This window comes from Micropterus salmoides, unplaced genomic scaffold (assembly GCF_014851395.1).
Source record: "Micropterus salmoides isolate LMB-PRFRI ecotype aquatic unplaced genomic scaffold, ASM1485139v1 Ms_hic_scaffold_4, whole genome shotgun sequence".
NCBI lineage: Eukaryota > Metazoa > Chordata > Actinopteri > Centrarchiformes > Centrarchidae > Micropterus > Micropterus salmoides.
In genome coordinates, this window is record NW_024043372.1 from 18,385,406 (window position 1) to 18,409,226 (window position 23,821).

General features: G+C 39.9%; 2 protein-coding genes across 2 annotated transcripts; both read left to right on the forward strand.

Annotated features, from left to right (window-relative positions):
• The first annotated feature begins 9,982 nt into the window (after positions 1 to 9,982).
• LOC119886708 (taste receptor type 1 member 3) lies at positions 9,983 to 14,388 on the forward strand. Its single transcript, XM_038697619.1, has 8 exons — positions 9,983 to 10,278; positions 10,407 to 10,707; positions 11,083 to 11,439; positions 11,557 to 11,967; positions 12,056 to 12,259; positions 12,407 to 12,527; positions 13,140 to 13,510; positions 13,604 to 14,388. The coding sequence occupies exons 1-8, from the start codon at positions 10,076 to 10,078 to the stop codon at positions 14,195 to 14,197; spliced, it is 2,562 nt and encodes an 853-aa protein (XP_038553547.1). The 5' UTR covers positions 9,983 to 10,075; the 3' UTR covers positions 14,198 to 14,388.
• Positions 14,389 to 17,254: 2,866 nt separating this feature from the next.
• On the forward strand, positions 17,255 to 23,365 carry odad1 (outer dynein arm docking complex subunit 1). Its single transcript, XM_038697843.1, has 15 exons — positions 17,255 to 17,347; positions 18,163 to 18,241; positions 18,351 to 18,447; positions 18,538 to 18,727; positions 18,834 to 18,959; positions 19,133 to 19,246; positions 19,390 to 19,457; positions 19,556 to 19,743; positions 20,238 to 20,372; positions 20,716 to 20,798; positions 21,122 to 21,290; positions 21,817 to 21,980; positions 22,110 to 22,213; positions 22,318 to 22,408; positions 22,518 to 23,365. Exons 2-15 carry the CDS (start codon positions 18,175 to 18,177, stop codon positions 22,620 to 22,622), a joined length of 1,701 nt encoding a protein of 566 aa, XP_038553771.1. The 5' UTR covers positions 17,255 to 17,347; positions 18,163 to 18,174; the 3' UTR covers positions 22,623 to 23,365.
• The last annotated feature ends 456 nt before the right edge of the window (positions 23,366 to 23,821 follow it).

A 23,821-nucleotide genomic window follows, 5' to 3' on the forward strand; every position in this document is an offset into this window, starting at 1 on the left:
GCGTTGAGATCCACTGTTCTGGATGCACCAGGTCACCAGATGGTCAATCTCCCACCTGTAGGCGGACTCATCCCCACCAGAGATGAGCCCAGTGAGGGTGGTGTCATCCGCAAACTTCAGGAGCTTGACGGACTGGTGACTGGAGGTGCAGCTGTTGGTATAAAGGGAGAAGAGCAGAGGGGAAAGAACGCAGCCTTGAGGGGATCCGGTGCCGATGGTCCTGGAATCAGAGAAATGTTTTCCCAGCTTAACATGCTGCTTCCTGCCCGTTAGGAAGTCAGTGATCCACCTGCAGGTGGAGTCAGGCACGCTCAGCTGAGAGAGCTTGTCTTGCAGCAGATGATGGTGTTGAAAGCAGAGCTGAAATCCACAAACAGGATCCTGGCGTAGGTTCCTGGGGAGTCCAGGTGCTGGAGGATGTAGTGAAGGGCCATATTTACTGCATCATCTACAGACCTGTTGGCTCTGTAGGCGAACTGCAGGGGGTCCAGGAGTGGGTCTGTGATTGATTTAAGGTGGAACAACACAAGGCGTTCAAAGGACTGTACCACAGAGGTCAGGGTGACAGAGGCCTGGTGGACGGAAACACGATTCCAAATGAATGGTAACGTTGATCCGTATCTGCTGGATGTGTGATAGGTAACTGTTTTGCTAACTTATTCGTCGCGTCATGTGCACTACTTATTCACTCTTATTGCTTCTCCTAGTTATTTATCCCATTGATGCTGTATGCGTTAATAGCTCTTACTAGTCTTATTGCTGCTCTTAACAGTCTCTATTGTTACTCGTAGATATTTTACTTCACTGATGCTTCGATGTTGTTCCTCAAATGTAAATTGCATCTGCCAAATGAGTGAAATGTAAATGTAAAACTTCATCAACTTGTGTCTTGTTACTACTTGTTACTACTGCCCCAAAGTGTCTTAAAAAATCAGTTATTGCAGATTTAAATACTCCCTAGATTAACTGTTCGGGTGGCCAAAGACGGTAATTGAAACTTCTGATACAGTAAATACAGCACCTGAAAACCTTTCCTCCTTCCTGAAACAATAAATCTTCCCGATTTGACATATTTCCCCTTTTTCATCCCTCTCTGTCTCTCGTTTCTTCCTCCTTCCTCTCACCCACGCGGCTGCCCTTGGGGTGGAGGCACTAAAAATAACTGAAATAGTGATACACTGTTAAGCAGCCTTAATGAGCAGCTGGAAACTGCAGAGCTTCATCTGCAACTCTTCAGTGATTGCTGGAAAATATTGAGAGATTGAGTGATAACAGTAATGCGAAGACTGCTCTAGTTAAAAGATGTTCAAGATTTTCCATTTTGCTTGCTAGTAAGCAGGTAACTAGCAGCCAGAGTTTCCAGTCATGTTCTTAAATGGTGTTGTGTTTCCATTACCTCTAAAATGGCTGGCAAACATAACGGTAAAACTTCTAACTATTTAGCAATCATAGGCATTATATAAACATTTATTTTATTAATAACAGCACTATATTTAAATGCAGATATAAGTGTTTATTAACGTATTTGTCACCAACTATAACCTTTTCTATGCTCACCCATAAGTGGAGGCTGGTAAGCAGATGAATGACAATGTAGTAAAACACAGTTGTAATAATCTAAAATATTTCTTTATAAGACAAATTACAATGCTGAACATTAATAAATACATCTTTAATTTTTCTTATAACTACATTATAGTGTATTATAAACCATTTGCTGAATATTTATACTATTGAATATTTATAGTTTTCCTTTCAGGCGCATTGTATGACTCTTTTTATTAATAGAAATGACAAAGGTGACCTAAAATAATGAAAAACAAGTCATTAATCAAGAAAACACAACTGAAAGCACAAGCCCTATCACACTCACTTAGCAATGATGAAACATATGAAAAAATGTCTTTATGTTTGAGGTGCAAAGCGTGAAAAGGACTGTGCCTGGAGACAGACTCAGGTTACCTGAAATGACTGGGAATGTGGCTGCATGGGGCAGCTTCTAACCTGTGCTGAGAAGGACAGACACCCTGCGGGTCAGACTGCGGCAGCTGGTATGTTTCTAAAAACAGGCAACCCGCCTCCCACCCCTTCCTCCTCTTCCTAATCCTCTGTTCTTCACAGCAGACGTTGATCTCTGTCTGTCTTCAGAAGGAAGCAATTATTGAGTCAGAGGGAAGGGCGCACCTCCTTTTAATCAACCCACATCAAATCATCCGATGACTGACAGCCTCAGAGTGTGACTCACATGTTGGATAGAATCGGAGAGTGAAAAGGTTCAACAATAACGAAAACTGAATTAGAGGTCTTAAGAGAAGCAGAGTCATGCAGTCAGGACAGAGCTTCAGGCACTAGACATCATTCATCCGCCTTAATTTCTCTGCTCATTAACAGCATTTCCCTCCTCTACTCGAGAGTACCTTCTATTACTGTCTCCCCTGTCTTTCTAGCTGCTCTCCTCTTTCCCTCTGTCCGTCTGACGCTTACCCTCTGTCCTATGTCAGCTCAGCCTCTTATATAAGGTTGACCCGGTAAAATTCCACAGTGCTCGCTTGCTCCCTGCTCCCCTAACTTCCAAGCGTATAACCCCATGGTGACAACAATTTGTTACTGTTCAGATCCAGCCGCCCACTCATAGGATGTTTTTCCAGCTGCTCACAAACAGGCTACCTCTTGCTTCAAATGAGGCTTAAAAGGAGGAGAGGCTTTACTTTTAAGAGAGTCCATCATCTGAAAACACTGTGGGTCATTGTTGTGAGTGGTCTTGCCTCCCTCTCTGTAGCGTCTCCTTAAACTACTCATGTGAACTGGGGATACTTTGGCTAGCCACTGATCTGAAGGACATGAAATTGCACTTTCATTTTTAAGGAATTTTAAATTACGTTTGGCTAATTGTGCACACACTGAGCATCTGTTGCTATTTATGGTATGGCAGTATTACTACTTTTACTTATTTTACTATTTTTGGTTTGTTTATTATTATTTAGTTTCCTTTCATGTGCAACTGTAATAAACAAAAAGCATTTTTGAATACAAATTAAACATGCAATAACATATTTTTTTGGCTAGTTGGGGGCAGTTGATACAAGTTGTGAACACACAATGTTGACAAATCATTGGCTTTTAAGTTGATATGGCAAACCTTTATTTACAAATCCAGCAATGAGGGAGAAATATTATTAATGCTGAGTTGTGTTTCTGGCCACCTGACAAATGTCCAACAGTCCAATATTCACTCTCTTTCAGCTTTGTTTTTGTCCTCCACTAACTCTTGAGGAGAATATCTGGCTCTTAGCTAAACAGCTAAATGCTCCACTATGTTCACTGGCTAGTCTCTAACTGTGTCTTTCTGCTATTTGGTGCTGAGCAGGTAGAGTGCAGTGAGTTGAAAAACAATACTCTGAAAGAGCAAGAGAGGTGACAGTGAACCAAAACAGTGAACTTGTGGGCAGGACAGCTAAAGATGGGCCGAAACTCACTAAAAAGCTCTGTAAAGAGGAGGGGAGCTGTACTTGGGCAACAATACAGCTCCCTTTCATATTGTCATTTGATTGATAACTTTAAATAAAAATATCTATATATTTGAACATGTTTCGTCTGTCAACCCCCATCATTGCACCACAACATCCTGTCATGTTTAACTGCTGTAGTGTACAGATTCAGTTCTATCTTTACTTCAGAATATGGCTCACATCACCAGTTCCAGCAGGTAAAAACCGCAGCAGGAGAGCAATCTAACTCAGAGATCACAGATAACTCATCTGTTGAGTCACAGACTGGAGGATGATCAGACCTATCAATTACCTTTGGGATGTAACATGACACCACCACACAAGTAGGACGGTACATACACACGCAGGCACACACAGTCAAACATGAGTTCAACAAGAATAAAATGGATCAGTTACACATATATTGGTTTATGCAATTCACAGACTGGGTTGTGTGGAAACATGGAAGGAAATAAACAGAAAGTAGTGACATCTCCCAAGCTCCATCAGTGTTTTTCTTTTTCTGAACATTGACATCTGAAAAATCACATCTGAATATGTTTACACTATGATCACAAGGATGTTATGTGCAAGATAACTACTGAGCACATAACACCTTACTTCTTTACAGGGTCCACAAGTGCACATATTCAACTGTAGCTTTGTGCAGGTCAGGCATTTGTTGTACAACATGACCTCTACTTATCTCCAGTTCATTAGTCCATAACGTCACCAGTTTACACAGCTGTGACAACCTGAATCTCCAAACACTGTGCATTTGCACAAACTGGAAGATAACCGAATCAATCGTTACAGTGATGTCAGAAATTCAAGGTCCTTGGTCATGTTTTCACTTACTCCTCCTCCCTTCTAACTTTCTGCCCTCAAAATCTGAATAAATCATGTAATACCAACACTTAAAATAGGAACTCTACTTCTTGCGTGACAACTGTGCAAGTCAGCTGTGTGCCAATCCCTTTTCATTTCATTTCATAACACGGCATGAGCTTCCAGCACAATGTGAAACACTTTTCTCTTCCTTGCTCAGATAATTTGAGCCCATGTGCTGCGGTGTGTCAGTCATTCACTGCTCTGTAAGTAGCAGAGCAGACTGGCAGAGATGAAGCCATGTCCCTGATTTGAACTGCACATGGTTTTCAGAGCTGAACACCCTGACCTGCAGGTTAGTCAAACCAGAGTACAAACATCATTTTTCCAGTTCTTGGACTGTGCTACCACAGTTCTAAGAATCGGGTTAATTTGTAGGCACATTTTGTTGAATTTTATCAAAGTGTTCTCTACTGCTGTGTTAAATAAAATGTAGTAGCCATGGTTAAACCTCTACAGAGAAGTGTGATACACACTGCCATATGTGAAACAAAGCAAAGGCCTTAATAGTCAACTGTTAAGTACAATAAAACAATGCACAATAATGTATTTAAATTGTTTATATATCCCTGCATACGTGAATGTATGTACAATTACAAGTTGCAACACACATGTGAGGCACACACACACACACACACACACACAAACACACGCACACACACACACAAACACACACACACACACGCAGACTAAAGACACAAAGAAGAACAAGTTTTACAGCTGGAAGGGGGAAGATGAATCCTTTATTTAACCCTTTAAGGTGAGGTAAAAACATCTTCATTGTACACATATTCAGGCAGTGAAAACATGCACAAGCTTTTCTGCATGATGTTGTAAACTGTGTTTGTGATGTTACACCACCACAGCTGGTTCAACTCTTGACCATCCACCCCTGCTGTTCGCGGATCTCGTCGCTCCCACATTTCCTCCAGCACCATTGCTACAGAGCTTATCAAGACAGATGGTCTCATGTCTAGCAGCACATTTTAGTATTCTGCTGCCTGGCTGCACAGACTCGCTGGCTGGCTGTCCTCACTCTGCACAGAGAGGCTGGCTAATAATTTGTCAGCCCCTGTGGGGTATGAGGCCAGCATGTCAACAACGGGCCCAGTGTTTCTCAGGCCAGCAATGGAGGTTAGAGAGCGATGCTGATCCGGCCACTCTGCAGACAAGGGTGGTGGGGTGGGGTGGGAGGGACGGAGGGCAAAAGGAAGCAAGGGACAGAGGGTGGTATTCCTGGGTCTCTCTCAGGGAGGGAATGCAGCTCAGACTGTGTTTTGCAACAGTCATGGCCGTTTGGGACTGACAAAAGGGGCACTAGTGGCACATTATGTTTGTCAACCACAGTACATTAACACTGGCAAAAAGGCACAAAGCATCCTAACGTGCGAGAAATCTATTTCTTCACATCAGGAAACATGTATGGTGTTCCCTTGATGCAAAGAACGTCTGTGTTTTCTTAATCTGAGAGGTGTTGTGCAACAATGTTCCCTCCTTTGCAGGTCAAAAGGCTAACCCACGGAAATCTACAGACAAACACAGGGGGAATGGTTTCAGGCTCATAGGGCAAAACATGTTTCTTCAGATTCTGAGTGAAACAAAACATTAGGACCAAGAAAATCATTTCAGCCTTTACGTGGGTTGACTCCCCTCTGTTATCAGTTGTGCAAACAGCCCTGTGCTACACAATGTACCTGCTGCCCACACAGCTGCAGGAAGCTCCACCTTCACTCCATCAAAGGGGATTCTCACCTTAGACCTCCAGCTCCTCACGACATAATATTCTGTATGTACAAGCACAAGTGCCACATTTCATTGTTCTGTTGACAAGGCAGAGTCCAGTAGATGAAGATAAAATACACACATCTGACATCTAGTGGCTGAGCAATGTAAATGTCCATACTCAGGAAGTGATGGACTTTGTGCACCAGGGTGAATAAAATTAACATAAATAGTATCGGCAGAGAGAATCAGGAGAATAAAAGTATAAGTGTAGACAACTTTTTAAAAGGTCAGTTCAACAAAATTTTGGAAACTGTCATGTTAAACACATTTAACTTCACCTGCCTGAAAGCCTGTGATCTGCAACTTTGCTGATTAAAGTTTTGCCAATCAAGTGATTGCTTAATCAACTACTATAAAGCAAAATGCAAAAAAATTGAAGAATACAGGTTCTCAAATGTGAGACTTTGCTGCTTCTTCTTTGTTTTGGACCATTGGTTTGACAAAACAAAACATCTAAAGACTTCACCTTGGACTCAGGGGAGGGGAGGGGGCACATTTGTCAATGTATTCTGGTGTTTTGTAGACCAAAATATTTACAGGTATGTCTTGCGAAATGCAAATGCATATTTGAAAGTTGTATAAAGCCTTTTGTGTATGTATAAAGCCTTTATATAAAGCCTTTTGTGTCAGGGCTGCAGATTACAAGTTTGAAAATTAAAATGTGGGATGTGGAGTAAGAAAGAAACGGCCTTACCAGAACTCTATAGCCCGCTCCTCAGACTAGCAGCTTGAGGCTACATTAGCCACTTCTGTATCAAGAGCGATCCTCTTCCCTCTTCCACAACGGACAGACATGCAATTGATAACCAAAATAGCAATAGTATAATTACAATATGGAAAATCAGAATGACAGTAGCATCTAGCCATGCAACACTGTTAACAGTTCATTGGGATTAGCCAACTTTTCAGTGGAAAGTAGTTGGAATGAAAAAAATCTGTGGATTATCCGAAGTAACTGTGAGATTACTTCTGATAAAATAGGTTGCTGTTTTGCTGTTTTCAAACCTTATGTGCCACAAACAATTTCCATTCACCACCTTTAAAATGTGATTGAAGCAGAAATCAGAAACCAATATCACAAAGCCCTCACAAATATTACCCTGTAATATGTAGTTTAATAAGCCTTATGTAGTTTATTCAAGCATTTAGATCTACCAGCTCTAAACCAAACATAATTATCATGCATTTTCTGTTCAGAACAACTTTTACTTTTAAGACCATCAAGTAGTTCTGTACAGTAATGATGAGTCCCCATGTTATTTTTTGTTGTGTATGTCATGCCACGAAGAAGTGACTTGATACCTGGAAACAAAACAGACTGTGTCTGACGTAGGCGCAGATCATCTGTGACAGTTTTCTGCTACAACACACAACAAGGCAAAAGGTGAATTCATGCTTGATAAAGAAAGCTGCTCAAACATAAACAAGATGTTAATCTGAATCCACTGTCTGCACACAAGAACAGGGCAGAAACACAGAGCCCACACTAAACACACACAAGATCTAGTCAGAGACATGTAAGTAATTTTAAAAGTGATTTTGACTATCCACTGAGAGGATAAAACCTTGAATGTTGGCTTAAAGTACAAGAATTAAGTGTAGGTTGAACAGAATGTTTCTAAAGAAAAACACTGTGTTTCATCACTGGTTGTCTTACGTCAAGATGACTAACAAGATAGGCAGCAGAATACCTCCTTTATGTCCCTGAACAAACCCTTCCTGTAACTGATATGTCCTCAAATCAGGCTTGTTCACCACAAAAGATAAGTGTACATGAAAAAAAATGTGATTACAGAAAAGTTGCAATCATGTATAATTACAGATACCTGCAGCCGTGCATGCAAAAAGTATGCAATGATAATTGTGGATAATGCAAAATACTACAGTCAATGAACACGTTTTTTTGAGTTTATAATTATAAAGACAAATATGTCCATGTAATTTTTTTTTTAGGCAAACTACCACTTCTCAAGAAGATCTCAAGAACCAATTACACTGCACGGATTGAAGTGCAGCATGGTATTCATAATAACTGAAAGCAATGATGAGTAAATAAATAATGGATGGAAGGATGAAGAAAGTGAGTTGTCAGTTGTAACAAACCAATCAGTGCTTGAGTCAGACTCAAATCATTAATATATGACAACTAAAAATGTAAGTGGCTATGAATTCAAGGTGTGCACAGTAATTGCTTTGCATTGTGGTGTCCTCTACCCGGTTTAACAACTAATTCTTAACCTATTAATTAAATGAGAATCATGTGTTCACATTTGATTCAGAAGACTACTTTTGCACATGTGGGGAAAATAAGGAACCACACCCTCCATTGACTTTGTTTGGGACTTGTAAATGAGTGTGCAGACTCATGAGTGTGCTCAGGAACTGGAATGATCTTCCTTGTAGTGTAATACTATGAATCAGTTTCCTTTTTGTTTAGATTTTTACCTTCTGCCTTTTGTTCTGTCACTTATCTTGGCTGCAATTAAGTAGTTCACCTGAATGGTTCTGTGACATTTCTAACCTATATCCTGAAACCCCTTGACTGGAAATGATTCACTCAGTTTTCCTAATTTTTCCTTTCCTAATGAAGGGATAAGTAATTAATTAGAATTTCTAGAAGGGATGATAATTAAATTGTAATTGAGGGAAACATTTCTGAAAAAGAAAAAAAAAATTATTTTAGCATTTTTTTACTAATCATTTGTTTTTAATTCACCAGCGGGCACCTGGGTAGTGAAGCTGTTTGCAAAGATGGATGCAAGGCAGATTAGTGGTTCAGTTGTTAGCACTGCCACTAATCATTTTACAACTAGTGTTTCCATGTTTCCCTGAATCACTTTGCCTGGGTGCTCAAGTTTCCTCCCACAGTCCAAAGACTTGCACGTCAGGTGGACAGGAGGCTCTTACGCTCTCCAGAACTATGAATGTCATTGACTGAATAATTGACTCTAGGCAGCTAAGCTACCTTCAGTCAAGCTTAGCTAGTGTCCCCTTTCTAGTTATATGTATAGCACTATTTATTAACATTTATCACAGTGACCAAGAGTAGCCTCTACTTGTAGTAGCAACAAATATTAAGGTTTGTTTGATATTTCATCAAAAAGACAATTTAAAGGAGTGTATGTCTACTGTAGGTTAATGCAAATGTCTTGGGAGGAAATATGTCAATTTGCTTGTATGGATGACAAACATCCAGTGTTGGTTTTGCATGCAAATGTAAATGCAAAACCAACACTCAGGAGAATGCAAAACATGGCAACAAGAAAATTAAAACATTCAGCAAAAGTTATTGGTATTCATAAGGGGACACTGGTTTGCAGTGACAGGGTTAATGTAGTAGACATTTTACTAAGGTGACATGCTAAGCCAGCCACAAAAACTAACATTTACAAAGTGATAAATGTGAGGTTTTGCTGTGATAACAACTCAGGGTTAGCAGGCAAAATTGAATTTACTGTGCTTATGTGCTCATCTCCTGACAGATAGTTACACCAAAGAGATTCAAAGAGCAAACCACAAGCAAATGTCAGGAAAATGCTCCGGAAAGATGAACCCCACCTCCACAAAACACACACACACACACAAGGTGCAAAGTGAGTCTTTCCTTCATACATGCAGTGCCATCAAATAAGATGCCACCATCCACAGTTGCTTCAGAATTAAGATTTTAATAATTGTGCAAATGATAACATAACCATTTATACCACAAATGTAAATACAAGTGAGTATCATAAGGGCCATTTCATACGATTTGCAGTTTCTTGGTATTACACCTTCTGGTGAAGACAGGGGAGTGGCCAATCGCACTAATTCACATTGGGGCTTACAGGTAAGTTTGCATACAACAATATTTCCTAATGTACTGACACATAAGGACACTGTGCTCCTTACTCGAGCTCCAACTTATTGGCATCATGGCTGCACCTTTCATTCTGCTGGTTATGTGCTGGGCGTTTAAATTGAGTTGCAGTGCGAGTTCACCTGAATGGTTCCAGAACATTTCTACCAGCCTCTTCAATTTGTCTGGGGACATCATGCTCGGAGGGCTCTTTCCCATTAACCAGCTCACCAGCAACCTCAGCCAGAGGACGGAGCCTAACGACATCAGCTGTGACAGGTAATGGGTTATGACAAATACCATTTTTGGGAAATAATGACCCTATTATCTGAGATTCTGGAAAAATATGTATGGTTAACCTTACTAACGAGGCTTCTACTTTGTTTTTTCTGCCTGCGGTCCCACAGTTTAAATGAGTACGGACTGGGCCTCGCTCTAGTAATGAAATTTGCAGTGGATGAGATCAACGCAAACCAATCCCTGCTCCCTGGCTTCAAGTTGGGTTATCAAATCTATGACACATGCAGTGAACCTTCCATCATTGTGAAGCCTACCATTGCTTTACTCACTGGAAAATCTAACAAAGCACTATCTGTGGAGTGTAATTACACCAACTATGAGACTGAAATGGTAGCAGTGATTGGTCCTCAAAGCTCAGAATTGGTGTCAGTCATAGGAAAACTCCTGGGATTCTTTCTGATGCCACAGGTTTGGTTACAAATATATCTAGTCATATGTTCACATACATTCTCTTCCTGCTCTGATTTTACTTTTCCTCAAATCTTAATGTTAAAAGTAAAGCTAAACATTTGCCCTTATAGTGTCAATCAAAAAGATTTTTTTTAGCTCAGAGGCAAGTGAATGGTCTTACAAAGAAAGGTGTATCACAGAAAAATATTAATTTGTTATTATTTAACTGTTTTGGCTTTTTCATTTTCGTAGAAAACAACGGCCCCCTTGCAGTGCAAATCACCCTGCTACCTCAGTATATATGCATTAGGCCTTATGTCAATGGTCATGGCTGGGTAACATCAGTGTGGTAAAATTCAAAAGTGGTATATAATACGACTCTTCTCACCTCAGGTTAGCTTTGGTGCCACCAGTGCGGCATTCAGTGACGATCTTCTCTACCCATCATTCTACCGTACGGTACCCAGCGACAATCAGCAAGTGGACGCCATGGTGCTTCTGCTGAAGACGTTTGAATGGAACTGGGTGGCAGTGGTTGCCAGTGATGAGGAGTATGGGCAACAAGGTGTGCAGGGATTCTCCAAATCAGCAGATAACAGTTCTATTTGTGTGGCGTATCAGGGGCTGATTCCAGTATACACTGACCCTGGACCAGCGGTCAAAACCATCATCGACAACATCATAGCAACCAAAGTCAGAGTGATAGTGGTTTTTTCTCTCCCACAGCAAGCTGAGGCCTTTTTAAAAGAGGTTAGTAAAGCAGAGAATTATCAAATGTTGGACAAACAAGTATTTAAACAAGTATTATATGCAATTGGTGGAAACATAATATTCAATTTAGTACTAATCATTTCCAATCTACTTCAGGTTATCAGGAGGAATGTAACAGGTGTGTGGATTGCCAGCACAAGCTGGGCCCTCAGTCAGCAATTGACTTCTCTTCCCAATATTGAAACGATCGGTACAATAATTGCATTCACTGTCAAGACACAGACCGTGGATTTGCTCCCTGCCTACACAGAGGAGCTCTTCATTAAACTGAGTGAGGAGAAGATGTCCCCTCCAGCACCACAGTCTGGCAATCCTGTCGATCCCTGCCCACAGTGTTGGAACTTGTCATCTGCTAATATCAGCTTGGTGACAAACCCTGCAGTGAAGCGCACAGCTTTCAGTGTGTATGCTGCCATCTACGCTGTGGCACAGGCACTGCACAACATGCTGGGATGCAATTCAACTGCCTGTATGCAGGGATCTGAAACCAAAATCTATCCCTGGAAGGTGAATTTGCCGTTATATAAATGATTGCAGATGATTTGAAATTAAAACAACACTGAAATTGAATAATGAATAAAATCTTCTTTTGCAGCTGTTGAAGGTTTTAGGGAACACTTCTGTGGAATTAAATGGCACACTTTTAAAATTTGACAGTAACGGCAACCCAAACATAGGATACAACGTGGTTCAGTGGGTCTGGGATGACTCAGGTTTCAACTTGATGGATGTTGGAAGCTTTGATGAAAAACTGTCCATCAACAAGTCCCTCTTCAAATGGCACACCACAAACTCAAAGGTAATCAGTAATTTATAGATAATTGATGCAAATGTTTAAACATAGGGTATACAGTTTAAAAGCTGTGTGATTACATTCAAGTTTGGGTTCCTGAAATGTTGCCTTTTTTAAATAAAAATCTAAACTGTAATGCAACATCTTTTACAGGCTCCTGAGTCCACCTGTTCAGCAAACTGTGGAAGAGGCCAGGTCCGCAGGGTCAAAGGTTTCCATTCTTGCTGTTTCGATTGTATTGACTGTCAACCAGGCACTTACCAGGCAAATGAGGGTAAAGTGGTTATCCGTACATCTCTCAAAAATTTTACCCTTATTTAAAGGAATAGTGCAACATTTTGGGAAATACGCTTATTTGCTTTCTTGCCAAGAGTTACATGAGAAGATTCATATCACTCATTCACACACTATATAAGGCTACAGCCAGCAGTCGATTAGCTTAGCTTAGGGAAAACAGCCTGGCTCTGTACAAAGGTAACAAAATCGACCTATCTGCATCTCTAAAGCTAACTAATTAAAACGTCATAACTTGTTTGTTTAATCCGACAAAAACGTAAGTGTGAAAATGACAATTACAACAATTATCTTACATATAGCCACTCTTGAAATCCAAATTTGATATTTTCACACTTACACACAGTGTGTGTACAGATTAAACATATAATATATAATAGTTCATTAGTGAGTTTTAGAGATGCTGGTATGTTGTTACCTTCTGACGAGGTAGCTGCTTTCCCCTGCCTCCAGTCTTTATTGTTCATATTGGCTAACCAGCTGCAGGCTGTAGCTCAAACCATGCATCATTTACAGTCATGATTTGATTTGATTTCAAGATGGTGCACTTGTTAATCAAACCAAATTTCCTGTTCTGCTTCCTGACTCATAGACGACATCCTATGCAAGCCGTGCCCAGAGGGTCAATGGTCTCTGATCCGCAGCACTAATTGCACTAAACCCACCTTTGACATTTTGTCCTGGGACACACCCGAGGCTCTGGAAATGATGCTGGCTGGGGTGCTGCTGCTGATATGTCAGGGGTCAGTGGTTGTCGTGTTCCTGAAACACAGAGGGACCCTATTGGTAAAGGCATCGGGGGGAGCCCTGACTTTTGTGGCTCTGCTAAGCCTGATGGGAGCTTGCCTCAGTCTTCTGCTCTTCTTGGGCCAGCCAGGGGATGTGGGGTGTCGTCTTCAGCTGCCCCTCACCTCCATTTTCCAAACAGTGGCCCTCTCTATTATCTTGTTCATCTCACTACAGGTGAGGAATAACAGTACCATTACATTACTGTACTTTAGGAGCCAATAAAGGGTGCATGTTGTAATCAGGTTGCAAACCACTCTTTTCTAACAGATATTCTACATGTCAGAGTTCCCAAAGATGGCCACCTCTCACCTTCACATACTAAGAGGCCCTGGAAGCTGGCTGTTTGTGCTTGGCTGCTGTGCTGTGCAAGCATGTATCTGTGGCTGGTTTGTTCAGCAAGGACCCTCTCTGTCTGACTATGTGGCAAATATGACGATAAACTTTGCGAGCTCATTTCTGGCATGTCCAGTGTTACCCTTGGCTGGATTTGCCTTAATGCAAGGATTCAACGGTGCAATGGCGATTATATCATTTATGTGCACCTTCATGGCAGCAAAGCCTCTTCATCAGTATAACCTTGCCAGGGACATCACCTTTTCCTCCCTGATCTACAGTGTGATTTGGGTGACCTTTATTCCGATCTATATAGGCATGAATTACAAGAACAGGTCTATTGTCCATGTTTTTTTCACCCTGGCAAGCAATTTGGGACTGGTGTCAGCCTACTACTTCCCAAAATGCTACTTGCTGTTGAGGAAACCTGAGCTCAATACAGCAGCCCACTTCTGTACCTTCCTAGAGGGCGCACCACCAACACCAGCTCAGGAAGAACCACAGCCACAGCAAGAGTCAGGGCAATAAACTAAAGTGCAGTTATCTGACAAAAAACTCAAAGAAAGAAAGTACTGTATTTTTTTAAAATGTACATGCTTTGTATGTGATCAAATATTGTTTGTGAATTTAATTAAAATAATTAGCTTAGGCCTATGGTATAGGCTACAGACATACTGTCCATGGCCTACATGGCTTTCCTTGGGGCCAGGGATTTTTTAAATCTTTGCTCCGCCCATCCTAGTTATTTCAGACCAATCAAATGATTGTATCATGTAAAGGACATTTGTAGCCACGATGCAATAAAATGTATGGTGATTGGTTGAAAACATTATTGTCCCATTTTACCTGATGTCCCATGTAACCTGACTTTACCCTATTATTATCAAAAAAGTATGCAGATGAGACCCTGTCATTGTTATCAGACAGAGTGTATATTGTTGTTGTTATGAATGCTGTCTTAACAAGCATTTAAATGTTGAGGCTGCAAGGTGCAGTGGCGACCCCAGAAAACTTTCCTAGGGGTAGCCAGATGGGGTCACAGGAAATCCTGGGGTGGCACACTAAAACCAAAAGCCATAACCCAATATCAGGAATTCTATTATGCAGTATTGAAAACTACGTAAAAATATGAGTTAAGGAATCACAGACTGATGTACTTTGTGTTTCAAAGTTAATGTTAACAATTGTCTAATGTGCACAGACTAAAACCACTTCGGTTAACATTTTGAGTTCCATAAAAATCCTGTTTTAATGTGTAATGTATCTGTATGTGTTAGGCAATTAATTGTTACACACAAATACACCAGTTGGCCTTTTCCTTAAAAAGACAAATACAGCTTTTATTTGTAGGAGCGCATTGACTGCAAAGAACAAAACATTTACTGGGAACAAGCCTACTCAAGATTACAGACATCAAGGAGCATAAATATTTTTTGTTTCATATTAGACTAGATAATAACAATTTAACTGAAATATACAATATGTGGCTGTATAGCGTCATGTAATTATTTATTAACCATACTATCTTGTTACAAACAACTAGGATAGTTATTCTTGAAATATCCTACTTTAACCACAGATTTGACCAGTGTCGTATTTATATGTAAAAATTGGTGGGGCACCATTTCAAACATAGACTACATACCAGTAAAACTACAATATTTCTCTAGCTACTGTGTTTTTTAACATGTCAACAAACAGCATGGATCCACAAAACACTTAAAGACAGAGAAGCTTGCTTCTACCACTTGGGAGAGAGCAAGAGGGAGAGAATTTACACAAGTTACAGTACCATATTTAAGCTTACACAACCAAGCTCTGAACAAATAAGTCTACAGGGTCAAATCAGTGCGAAACACCACTAAAGTACACTACGAAATGCATAGAGAACTTTTAGGGATACATAATAATCCTGGAAAATAAGTCATAAAATCAAATGTTTTTATTGTCCACAAATGTGGAAATTGGTCTTTGGCTTCGCAGGCTGATTAAAAACCACATCATTTAACAAATCACAATACAAAAACACAATAAATAACACAACACCAGCCAAATTTGTAATTCTGCCCAATCTGTTTTTGTCCTTCACCCCCAAGTGTGTCCATACCAGGTACATATATTAAAAGTTAGAATGCTTTGGATGAGATTTTGATAAACACTCTCTAGGATATTCTTGCTTATGTCATATGAGTACAATTTCCAGATCACATACAGATGCTGCATTGCTTTTTTAAAAATGTACTTTGTGTTGGTTGTAAAACGTAATTTACAATCAAAGATGGTTCCCAAATATTTAAACTACTCACCCATCTCAAAGGGGCTTATTCTTAATCAAAACAGGAGAAAAACATGGACAAGCACTGTTGTGTGTTGTGTCTCATGATCGCTAGCTCTTTAGTTTTCTTTTCATTAACAGAGAGGCCACTGAGCTCACACAACTTAGTGAGCTCTTCAATATTCTTGAGATATGTTGAGCTGCTTAGCTAAGGCAGTGTGAAAGCGCCTGTATGACAAAAACCTTGTCAATGTACAGACCAGCACCACAAAGTCAGGATGATAAAATATACTTTCACTCATTACAGCCGAGAGTTCACTTGAGGAGAAAGGATGGCGCCGGTTCTTCCTCAGGACTTTTCAATGACTTTGATAAAGAAGTCATGTAGCTGCTGAATGACTCACAGCTGTCCCATGTTATTGCGAGTGAAGGTTTTTAGCATTCCTCTCATAAAGATGAAGATAAAGAAAGGCTCAGGATGGTCTACCTCGAAGCCAGACGTGCAGCCTATCCGCTGTGTGCTGCTATGCACCTTTTAACTCAAACCCAAGGGTTACATAGGCTATATACAGTATGTGGCATTTTATGCATATGCCACTCGCTGGGGGGGACACCAATTTGACTGTTTCCTTTCTTTGGGAAACACTATAGATATATCCATAATATATAAACAATATCTTTATTAATTATCTATAATTTGGCCCAGTCGGCAGTTGCTGGCCTGGTTTTGAGATGGTCTGACCAACCCGATTAGAAGTTAGTGGTAGGAAGAAAATTAGTGACACACAAATGTAATTTGGGTTTGTAATTAACTGCAGTAGAGAATGACACAGCAAACAAATGGCATAGACAGACAGCACACAGACTCTACAACATACTCAGATGGAGAGCCGTTGTTTTTACTGTGTAAATTTGTTATAAACGTGTGTTAAAGCTTTGTTTGACAGTCAATGTTACAAATCTGTTACACACGGTACTGCTTTTATTTTTTCACCATCTGCACACAAATTAAAGCAGTGAATGTTTGTGTTCGTGAGTGGGGATCCGGGGTAAGGTGGGCTGGTACTGTGCCAGGGCTGAATTTTTGTCCCAGTCCGCTGCTGACCCTCTTGTTGGCATCCAGCTAACCTTTGGCCACAGATATACAACCCTGGAAATCCCATCTCCTCCTTTCACACTGTGTGTGTGTATAAATCCCTTTATTGTTTATTCCTTGCAGACTCGAGTCTCAGTCAACACCATAACCTTTACCACTCAACCAACCTGTAAACTACTGCCTGAGAGTCTGAGTTCAGGGATTTGTAGACCGAATCACTTGGTAACGGTTGCTAACAACTTAGGCTGCTGTAAGCCTGTTGTGTGTCCTGGGAGGTGACACTGGGGTGTTTTTAAACTTTCAGCTGGTGAGCTAAATTATTATTTATCCTAAACATCAGAAACGTCTTCTGTACCTTTCATATGTCAGCCAACTATATTCAAGCTAAATGTTACAGCTAGCAAGTACCATGGCTACTGTGTTTTAGCTAAGTAACTTTACTAATGAGCGTTGTGTGTAGTTTTGATGACCTGCCCTGCAATGTGATGACTTTATCTAATTCTGCTTGATGACTTTGAATCTACATTTAAATATTTAGGTTTGATTAATCTAATGTAGCCTACTGTAAATATTGTCCGTGGTTGTACTGGGCAGCTTCCAGGTGTGAATGTGTTCAGGGTCTTCCTGCAAAAGAGAGGCTTCCTCTCAGTGAAGCTCCCCTGATTAAGTAAAGGTTAAAAGTGTATATTTTGCTGTTTAATGTAAAACCGTTGGGGGGAAACTTGATATTCTATATTTTTCTATAATCTGCATTTTGTGTAACGATATCATACAAAATGTAATAATCAAATAACAAATACTATGTATTATCAAATGTATTTCTCATGTACATAATTAAGACAAAACAATCTTGCATGTAGCCTGTCCATTAACTGCTATTTCAAAACCAATGTAAGCAGAGAGTAAATCAAATGTCTTCATTTCCTATTTTACATCTTAAGATCAGTGTCAATCAAATGAATCCAGGCAATCATGAAAAAACTGTTTTAACATATTTTGTGTTATATTCAGTTTTTAATTTAGGTTTGAAGGCTGAATATGAGACTAAATATATAGGTTTAATTAAACTTAATGGTCAGAAGACAAGGACAAGTTCAATATTTCATTATTATTTTCATGAAGCCCAGTGTAACCATGCCTCGAGGAAGATCAGCCACAAGTGCCCGCTCAGACAGCAGTGAGGTGGATATTGATGGCACAGGTAATGTTGTTATTATGAACTATTAGATGTTGATGCTCTCTCAGTAATGTTATTTTGCCAATTGCATGGTGGAAGCAGCTATAAGGTGCATATGATGTTTTTCAAGCAGAATCAGAGATAGCCAAACTGCAGAGGCAGTTCAAGATCATGGAAGGAGATCGGCAGGCCTACAACCTTCAGGCCCGCGAGCAGATCCGCAAACAACAGTGAATAAGCACTACACCTGCATCACATCCACAACAGTGTGTGTATATGTGTTTTTTGCCTAATCTGCTGTTTATGTGATGTGAGTGAAGGCAGGAGATAGAGAAGCTGCTGAAGGAACAGGAGGAGCTGCATCGAAACCTTGGTGCATGTAAGAGCTTGTCTCACCGACAGCAGGAGTGCGAGGACATCCAGAGTCTTCGTGCTCTGCTGGAGCAGAGAGACGTGCTGGACGAGGAGCTGCAGAAAGAGAGGCAGAGTCAAAAAGAGCAAGAGAAAGAGGTAAATTAAGTTCTTTTCACTGTATATGATACTGATTCTAGTTTCATTTCAGGTTTCTGATCATTTTATGCTCACAAACCAAGTCATGTGTCTCTATTGTGGCCAGATCGCAATCATGGAGTTGAAGCTGGCAGAGCTGAGAATAGGGGAAGTCAGTACAGGTGATACACAAAGGTCTGAGGCACGGCAGACTCAGAAGGCCATACGCACTTTGGAACACAAGCTGAACAGAGTGAGTCATTACCATTACCAACTCATTACCACAAAATACGTAGAAAACAGACAGATTTCTAACTATTATCATTGTTGTTCTTTGAATGTCATTAGTACACGTTTTAACTAGTGCATATCTTCTCAAATTATTATATTATTTTAATGTTTGTGTGTGTTCTATGTTCTGTCCAGGCCTTGACTCGCTTCAATGAGCAGCTAACCAAAAACAGCCACCTGAGAGAGGAGTTGCAGACTCTTCAAATTGAGCGTGTCCGTTTCCAGCAACTACACAACAGCTTGGAAAAGGTCAGAGGTCACACTATAGATGATTCAAAGGAGAGGCCCCAAACAAGTGTTAGCTTTTTTTTTGTTTAGCTTCCTTGTCATATTGAACCCGTTAGTTTTTACACTAGTTTTCAGTTGTCAAGAACTTGAACTGAATCTTGTAGGAAATGCTAGATGTCCGCAAGAAGATCGGGGAAGTTGTCAACCTATCCACTGCTGCTTACGATGCCAGGTCAGATTTGGGACAGTTGTGTAATGTAGTAAAACTGTGTTATGCACCTCATTATCTTGGTTGTTGAATTATCTCATTTTTAAAGTTTTCTACCTCAGGGTGGAGGCTCAGTCCAAGGTGACCATGATGAGAGAGAAGGCAGTGAAGGACCTTGCCCAGTACAATGCAGAGATGAAGGAACTGGAAAGGATTATTGCACATGAGTGTGTTCTGAAAGAGTTTATGACCACCAAGTGCAGCGAGAGGAGTGGGCAGGATGATGGCCTTGAGATGGGAAACAGACAATGTAAGACTGTTTTACGCAATGGAGTCTGGTGGCTTTGACCAGAGTGATATGGCGACTGTTTCTGGTTAAACAAAGGGGATCTTCTTACTGAAAACATGAGGAAATAGGATCCAGGTTGAAAAATACAGACATCCTTTAAATCAATAAAACAAAAACATTGTGGAAATCATGTTCCTATTGGCTTAGAAAGAGTAAAACAGTACAGTCAGTCCAGCCACTGAGTCCTTGGACACTGTAAAAGAAATAAAAGGATAATTTTCACAGTGTTTGTTAACTTGGAATAATATATGCAAATTATGATTAAGGCTGTGAATTACAGATTAGGCTTTGTGGATTTAAGTTTGTCACATCAGTCTAATATGTGAATCAGAAAAAACATCAGCTTTACCGTCATTCATAGCGGTAACAGTTGATGGTATTGCTGACAGTGATGGTGACAGTGGTGACAGTTCTGATGATTCTGATATGATGGTAGTGGTGCTTGTTTGTCCCAGCATCAGAGCTGAAGGAGCAGAGGAGGATGGACACAGGGGAAGAGTCGCTGGACGCTATAGAGGAAGTGTTTGAGAGGATCCAGACTGTGACAGGGGAGGACAACCTGGACCTGTTGGTCACCAGGTTCATCCAGGGTAAGTCGTACCAACACATCCTGACTATTTGATACGCATCCATCCATACACAATGCACAACTTTTTGACTCTGAAACCAATCTTCATTACTCATTTTATGACAGGATCTGTTTCAGTATATGTTACAAAAATATCTCTTATAATCTCTTAAATATTTTATTATTATTGTTATTATACTATTATTTGTATTTGATTTATAGACATCTCTTTTCTTTGAAGTTTTATTACATATTATATAGTTGTATTTTTTGACTAAGTCCCACTTTGATAATTAGAATAATCTGTCTAGGTTTAGAATATTTAAATGTATCAAATTACTTTTTTTCTTTGTTTCTGTGTGTAGTTGAAGACCAGAACTTTGCACTTTTCAATTTTGTAAATGAGCAAAATAATGAGGCCGAGGCACTGAGGGATCAGATCAGCCAGGTAAGTATACTCTCTCTGTTTGACGGTGCTCGCGGACACACTGCGCATTCATTTCTTTCATTTTTAACTTACAAAATTAAGATAAAAGATCACAAGCAACCCCGTATTAAGAACTTCAAAAGCTGGGGTCACAGAGTTCTTTCAAAATTCAAGTAAGTTCAAAGAAATTAAATGAAAGCTATGGAGAAAGATGTCACTTTGGACTGCAGTTAAAGCAAGTAAAAGGGAGCATGTAGTATTCGGTGAGGACAAAGTTTGTTAGTTCATATCAATTATCTACTGCATATATTTATCTGTTTATGCTGAAATGTGTGAAACTGCAGATACAGGCAGAGATTGAGCAGTTTCGGGTAGCAGGTTTACAACAGGAGCAAGATCATCACTCTTTACTGAGAGACATTGATGAGCAAATTAAGGAAACCAAGTCCAAAGCTGAGGACTATGAAAACCAAGCCAGCATCATAAGCAAAACCCTGGACCATGTTAAAACAGGTTTGGCAATGTTTTATTTTACGTCAGTAATTTTCTCTCATTTCTTAGAAATGTCCTATTTGGTAAGGATAGACAGAGGAATAGAGACAGTGTTTGTATAATTTGTATACAATCTACAAATATATAGAAATTGTGTACAATTAGTATAATTCCAGTTAATTAATTACAATAAACTGGTAGTGTAACCTGGAGTCTTTTAGTCAGTGCACAGCAGGTCAGATAAACATGCAAAACATGTGAAATCTTTCTACAGGCAAGTATACAATACAACACATATGAAGAACACAGTCCAATAGTAAACGATGAATGAAAATTGAATATTTACACAAGTTTAATTTGAGCAGTTATTTTGAGGAAAACCTATTTTCCCTTAAAATTATTACAAAGTTACATTGCTTTTACCAGGAAATGCCCTGTTAGATTATCATGAAATGACAGATCTGTAAAATACTTTTTTGGCTGGATATATATTATACAAAAGAAAACTCAGACAGTTCTCCTGACTCCCATTTCTCCCTTCTCACAGGAGTGAACAGCATCTTCTCTAAAATGGAGTGCGACCGCTCAGTGATAGAGGATATACTAGGCTCCTCTACCGGGATCAGTGAGAACAACATCATGTCCTACCTGGGTCTGGTGGAACAGAAGACCAACGAGCTTCTCACCATACAAGCTTTCCTCAATTCTAAAGTAACCTGTCATGCTGTGGTCCTGTCCTAACTTTTCTTACATACATTCTGGTTTACTGTTGTAAAGACAGTAGATTATTTAATTTCTTCCCTGTAACATAACATGGCTCTGTGTTTGTTTATATTACAGGATCTGGATAAGGACTACAATCCAAAAGACCTGGCCAAATTTCTTCTGGGTCAAAATCCAGAATTGCTTCAGCAGAATATTAGCATCCAACCTGCAATCGACAGGTGGGCCGTTTATCTGTTCTTTTGGATCATGGTTAATCAGTACATACATTCAAACACTTTGAACATCAGTTGATGAGTGTGTCTGTGCTGGTTGGACTCCCCAGTGTGGATTATGATGCAGAAGAGTCTCCTGTCTCTGATGAGGAAGAACGGCCACTTTCACTGGAGGAACTTCGCAAAAAAATAATACAAGGGGTTAGTGAGATAAAAAGTGCCAATCACTTCAGTGATTATTTGTGGTTTATGTCACAATCAGCTTTTTTAAAGTACTTCGTTCATTTAATTCTCTGGATATGATTTTTAGGTCCTGCAGAAAGAGAGTTCTGCCCGGCAGGCAACAACCAAAGCCTCAAAGACCAGTCAACAGTTTGATGGCAGACGGCGCTCGCTGGAAGACACATTGATCTGAAACACTGACCTGATCAGTGTAGTTAATATGCACATATTAACAATGGGATCCTCATGTGCACCATCATCTGCAGTTGAAGGGCCTGGTTTCATTGTTGTTCAATACAGATCAATGGAGGCCATGACCGCTGATCATTTAAAGCTTAATTATGTTGTGTGTATTTTTTTTTTTTAATGATGAATTATTGGTATTGCCTGTATATTACATCTTGGTGTGATTTGTTTAGTTGTAACTAATTAGGTTTAGAGCTATAAAGATGCCTTTTCAGACTCTGGTAACCAGCTGTCCTTTTGATGTGTGACTTGCCATCTGGCTTTGTCTATACAATTTGGCCTCAGTACAGCCCTCCCTCACTGGCAGAGTTTCAGTACATGATACTTGCTGCTATGCTCAAAAGAAAAGGTTGGGGGCAGCAGAACCTTTTGTAATTGTAATTGGCATGCTGAGACCTTGATTCAGTGTTTCCAAAAAAGGAGATGAGGTGCTTTTAGTGCATCACTGTAGACACTGATTTTGAACACATTTTTGTTGGTGAAATAATAATGTTCTTTCCCCACCAGATGTCTTTTTGTTGAATTACTCGCATTCATTCAAATTTATATCATACAATCACTGTCATGAATATTTGTATTTCTTTCTAATATAGACTTACTATGTTTATTGTTGTTGAACCGAAATACCAAAGCAAATTCCATGTATGTGTAAACCTGCTATGGCGATAAAGCTGATTCTGATTATTTAAACAAACTGTCCTCTATGTACACCACAATCATCAACATCATTCCCCACAAGGCAGATTAACATATTATTTCCATATATGACAGTAATATCAGTATCTGTGTGTTTTTTCTCTCTAAAACAGTAGGTGTGGCTTGTAATGTACATGGATGAAAAAAACTTAACTTTGATTCACAAGAGTTTCAAATGTCATCATATCCAAACATCCTGGAGGGAGCCTGTGTTGGGGCAAAGATGGCAGTCACCACTGCGGAGAACAACTTCCTCTCTACAAAAGAGAACATCAGGATGGGGAACTTATTTTAAGAAACATATTTTTACTAACAGCTCAGTGAAACAATTAACAAAGCATGTTACTATATTGAGGTTTTAAAGGTCACACTGATGCCATCATACTTTTTTTTGTTAAATCATGGGCTGCACAAGGAAATTGGGTGATTCGACAAAAGTGTACCTGTCTG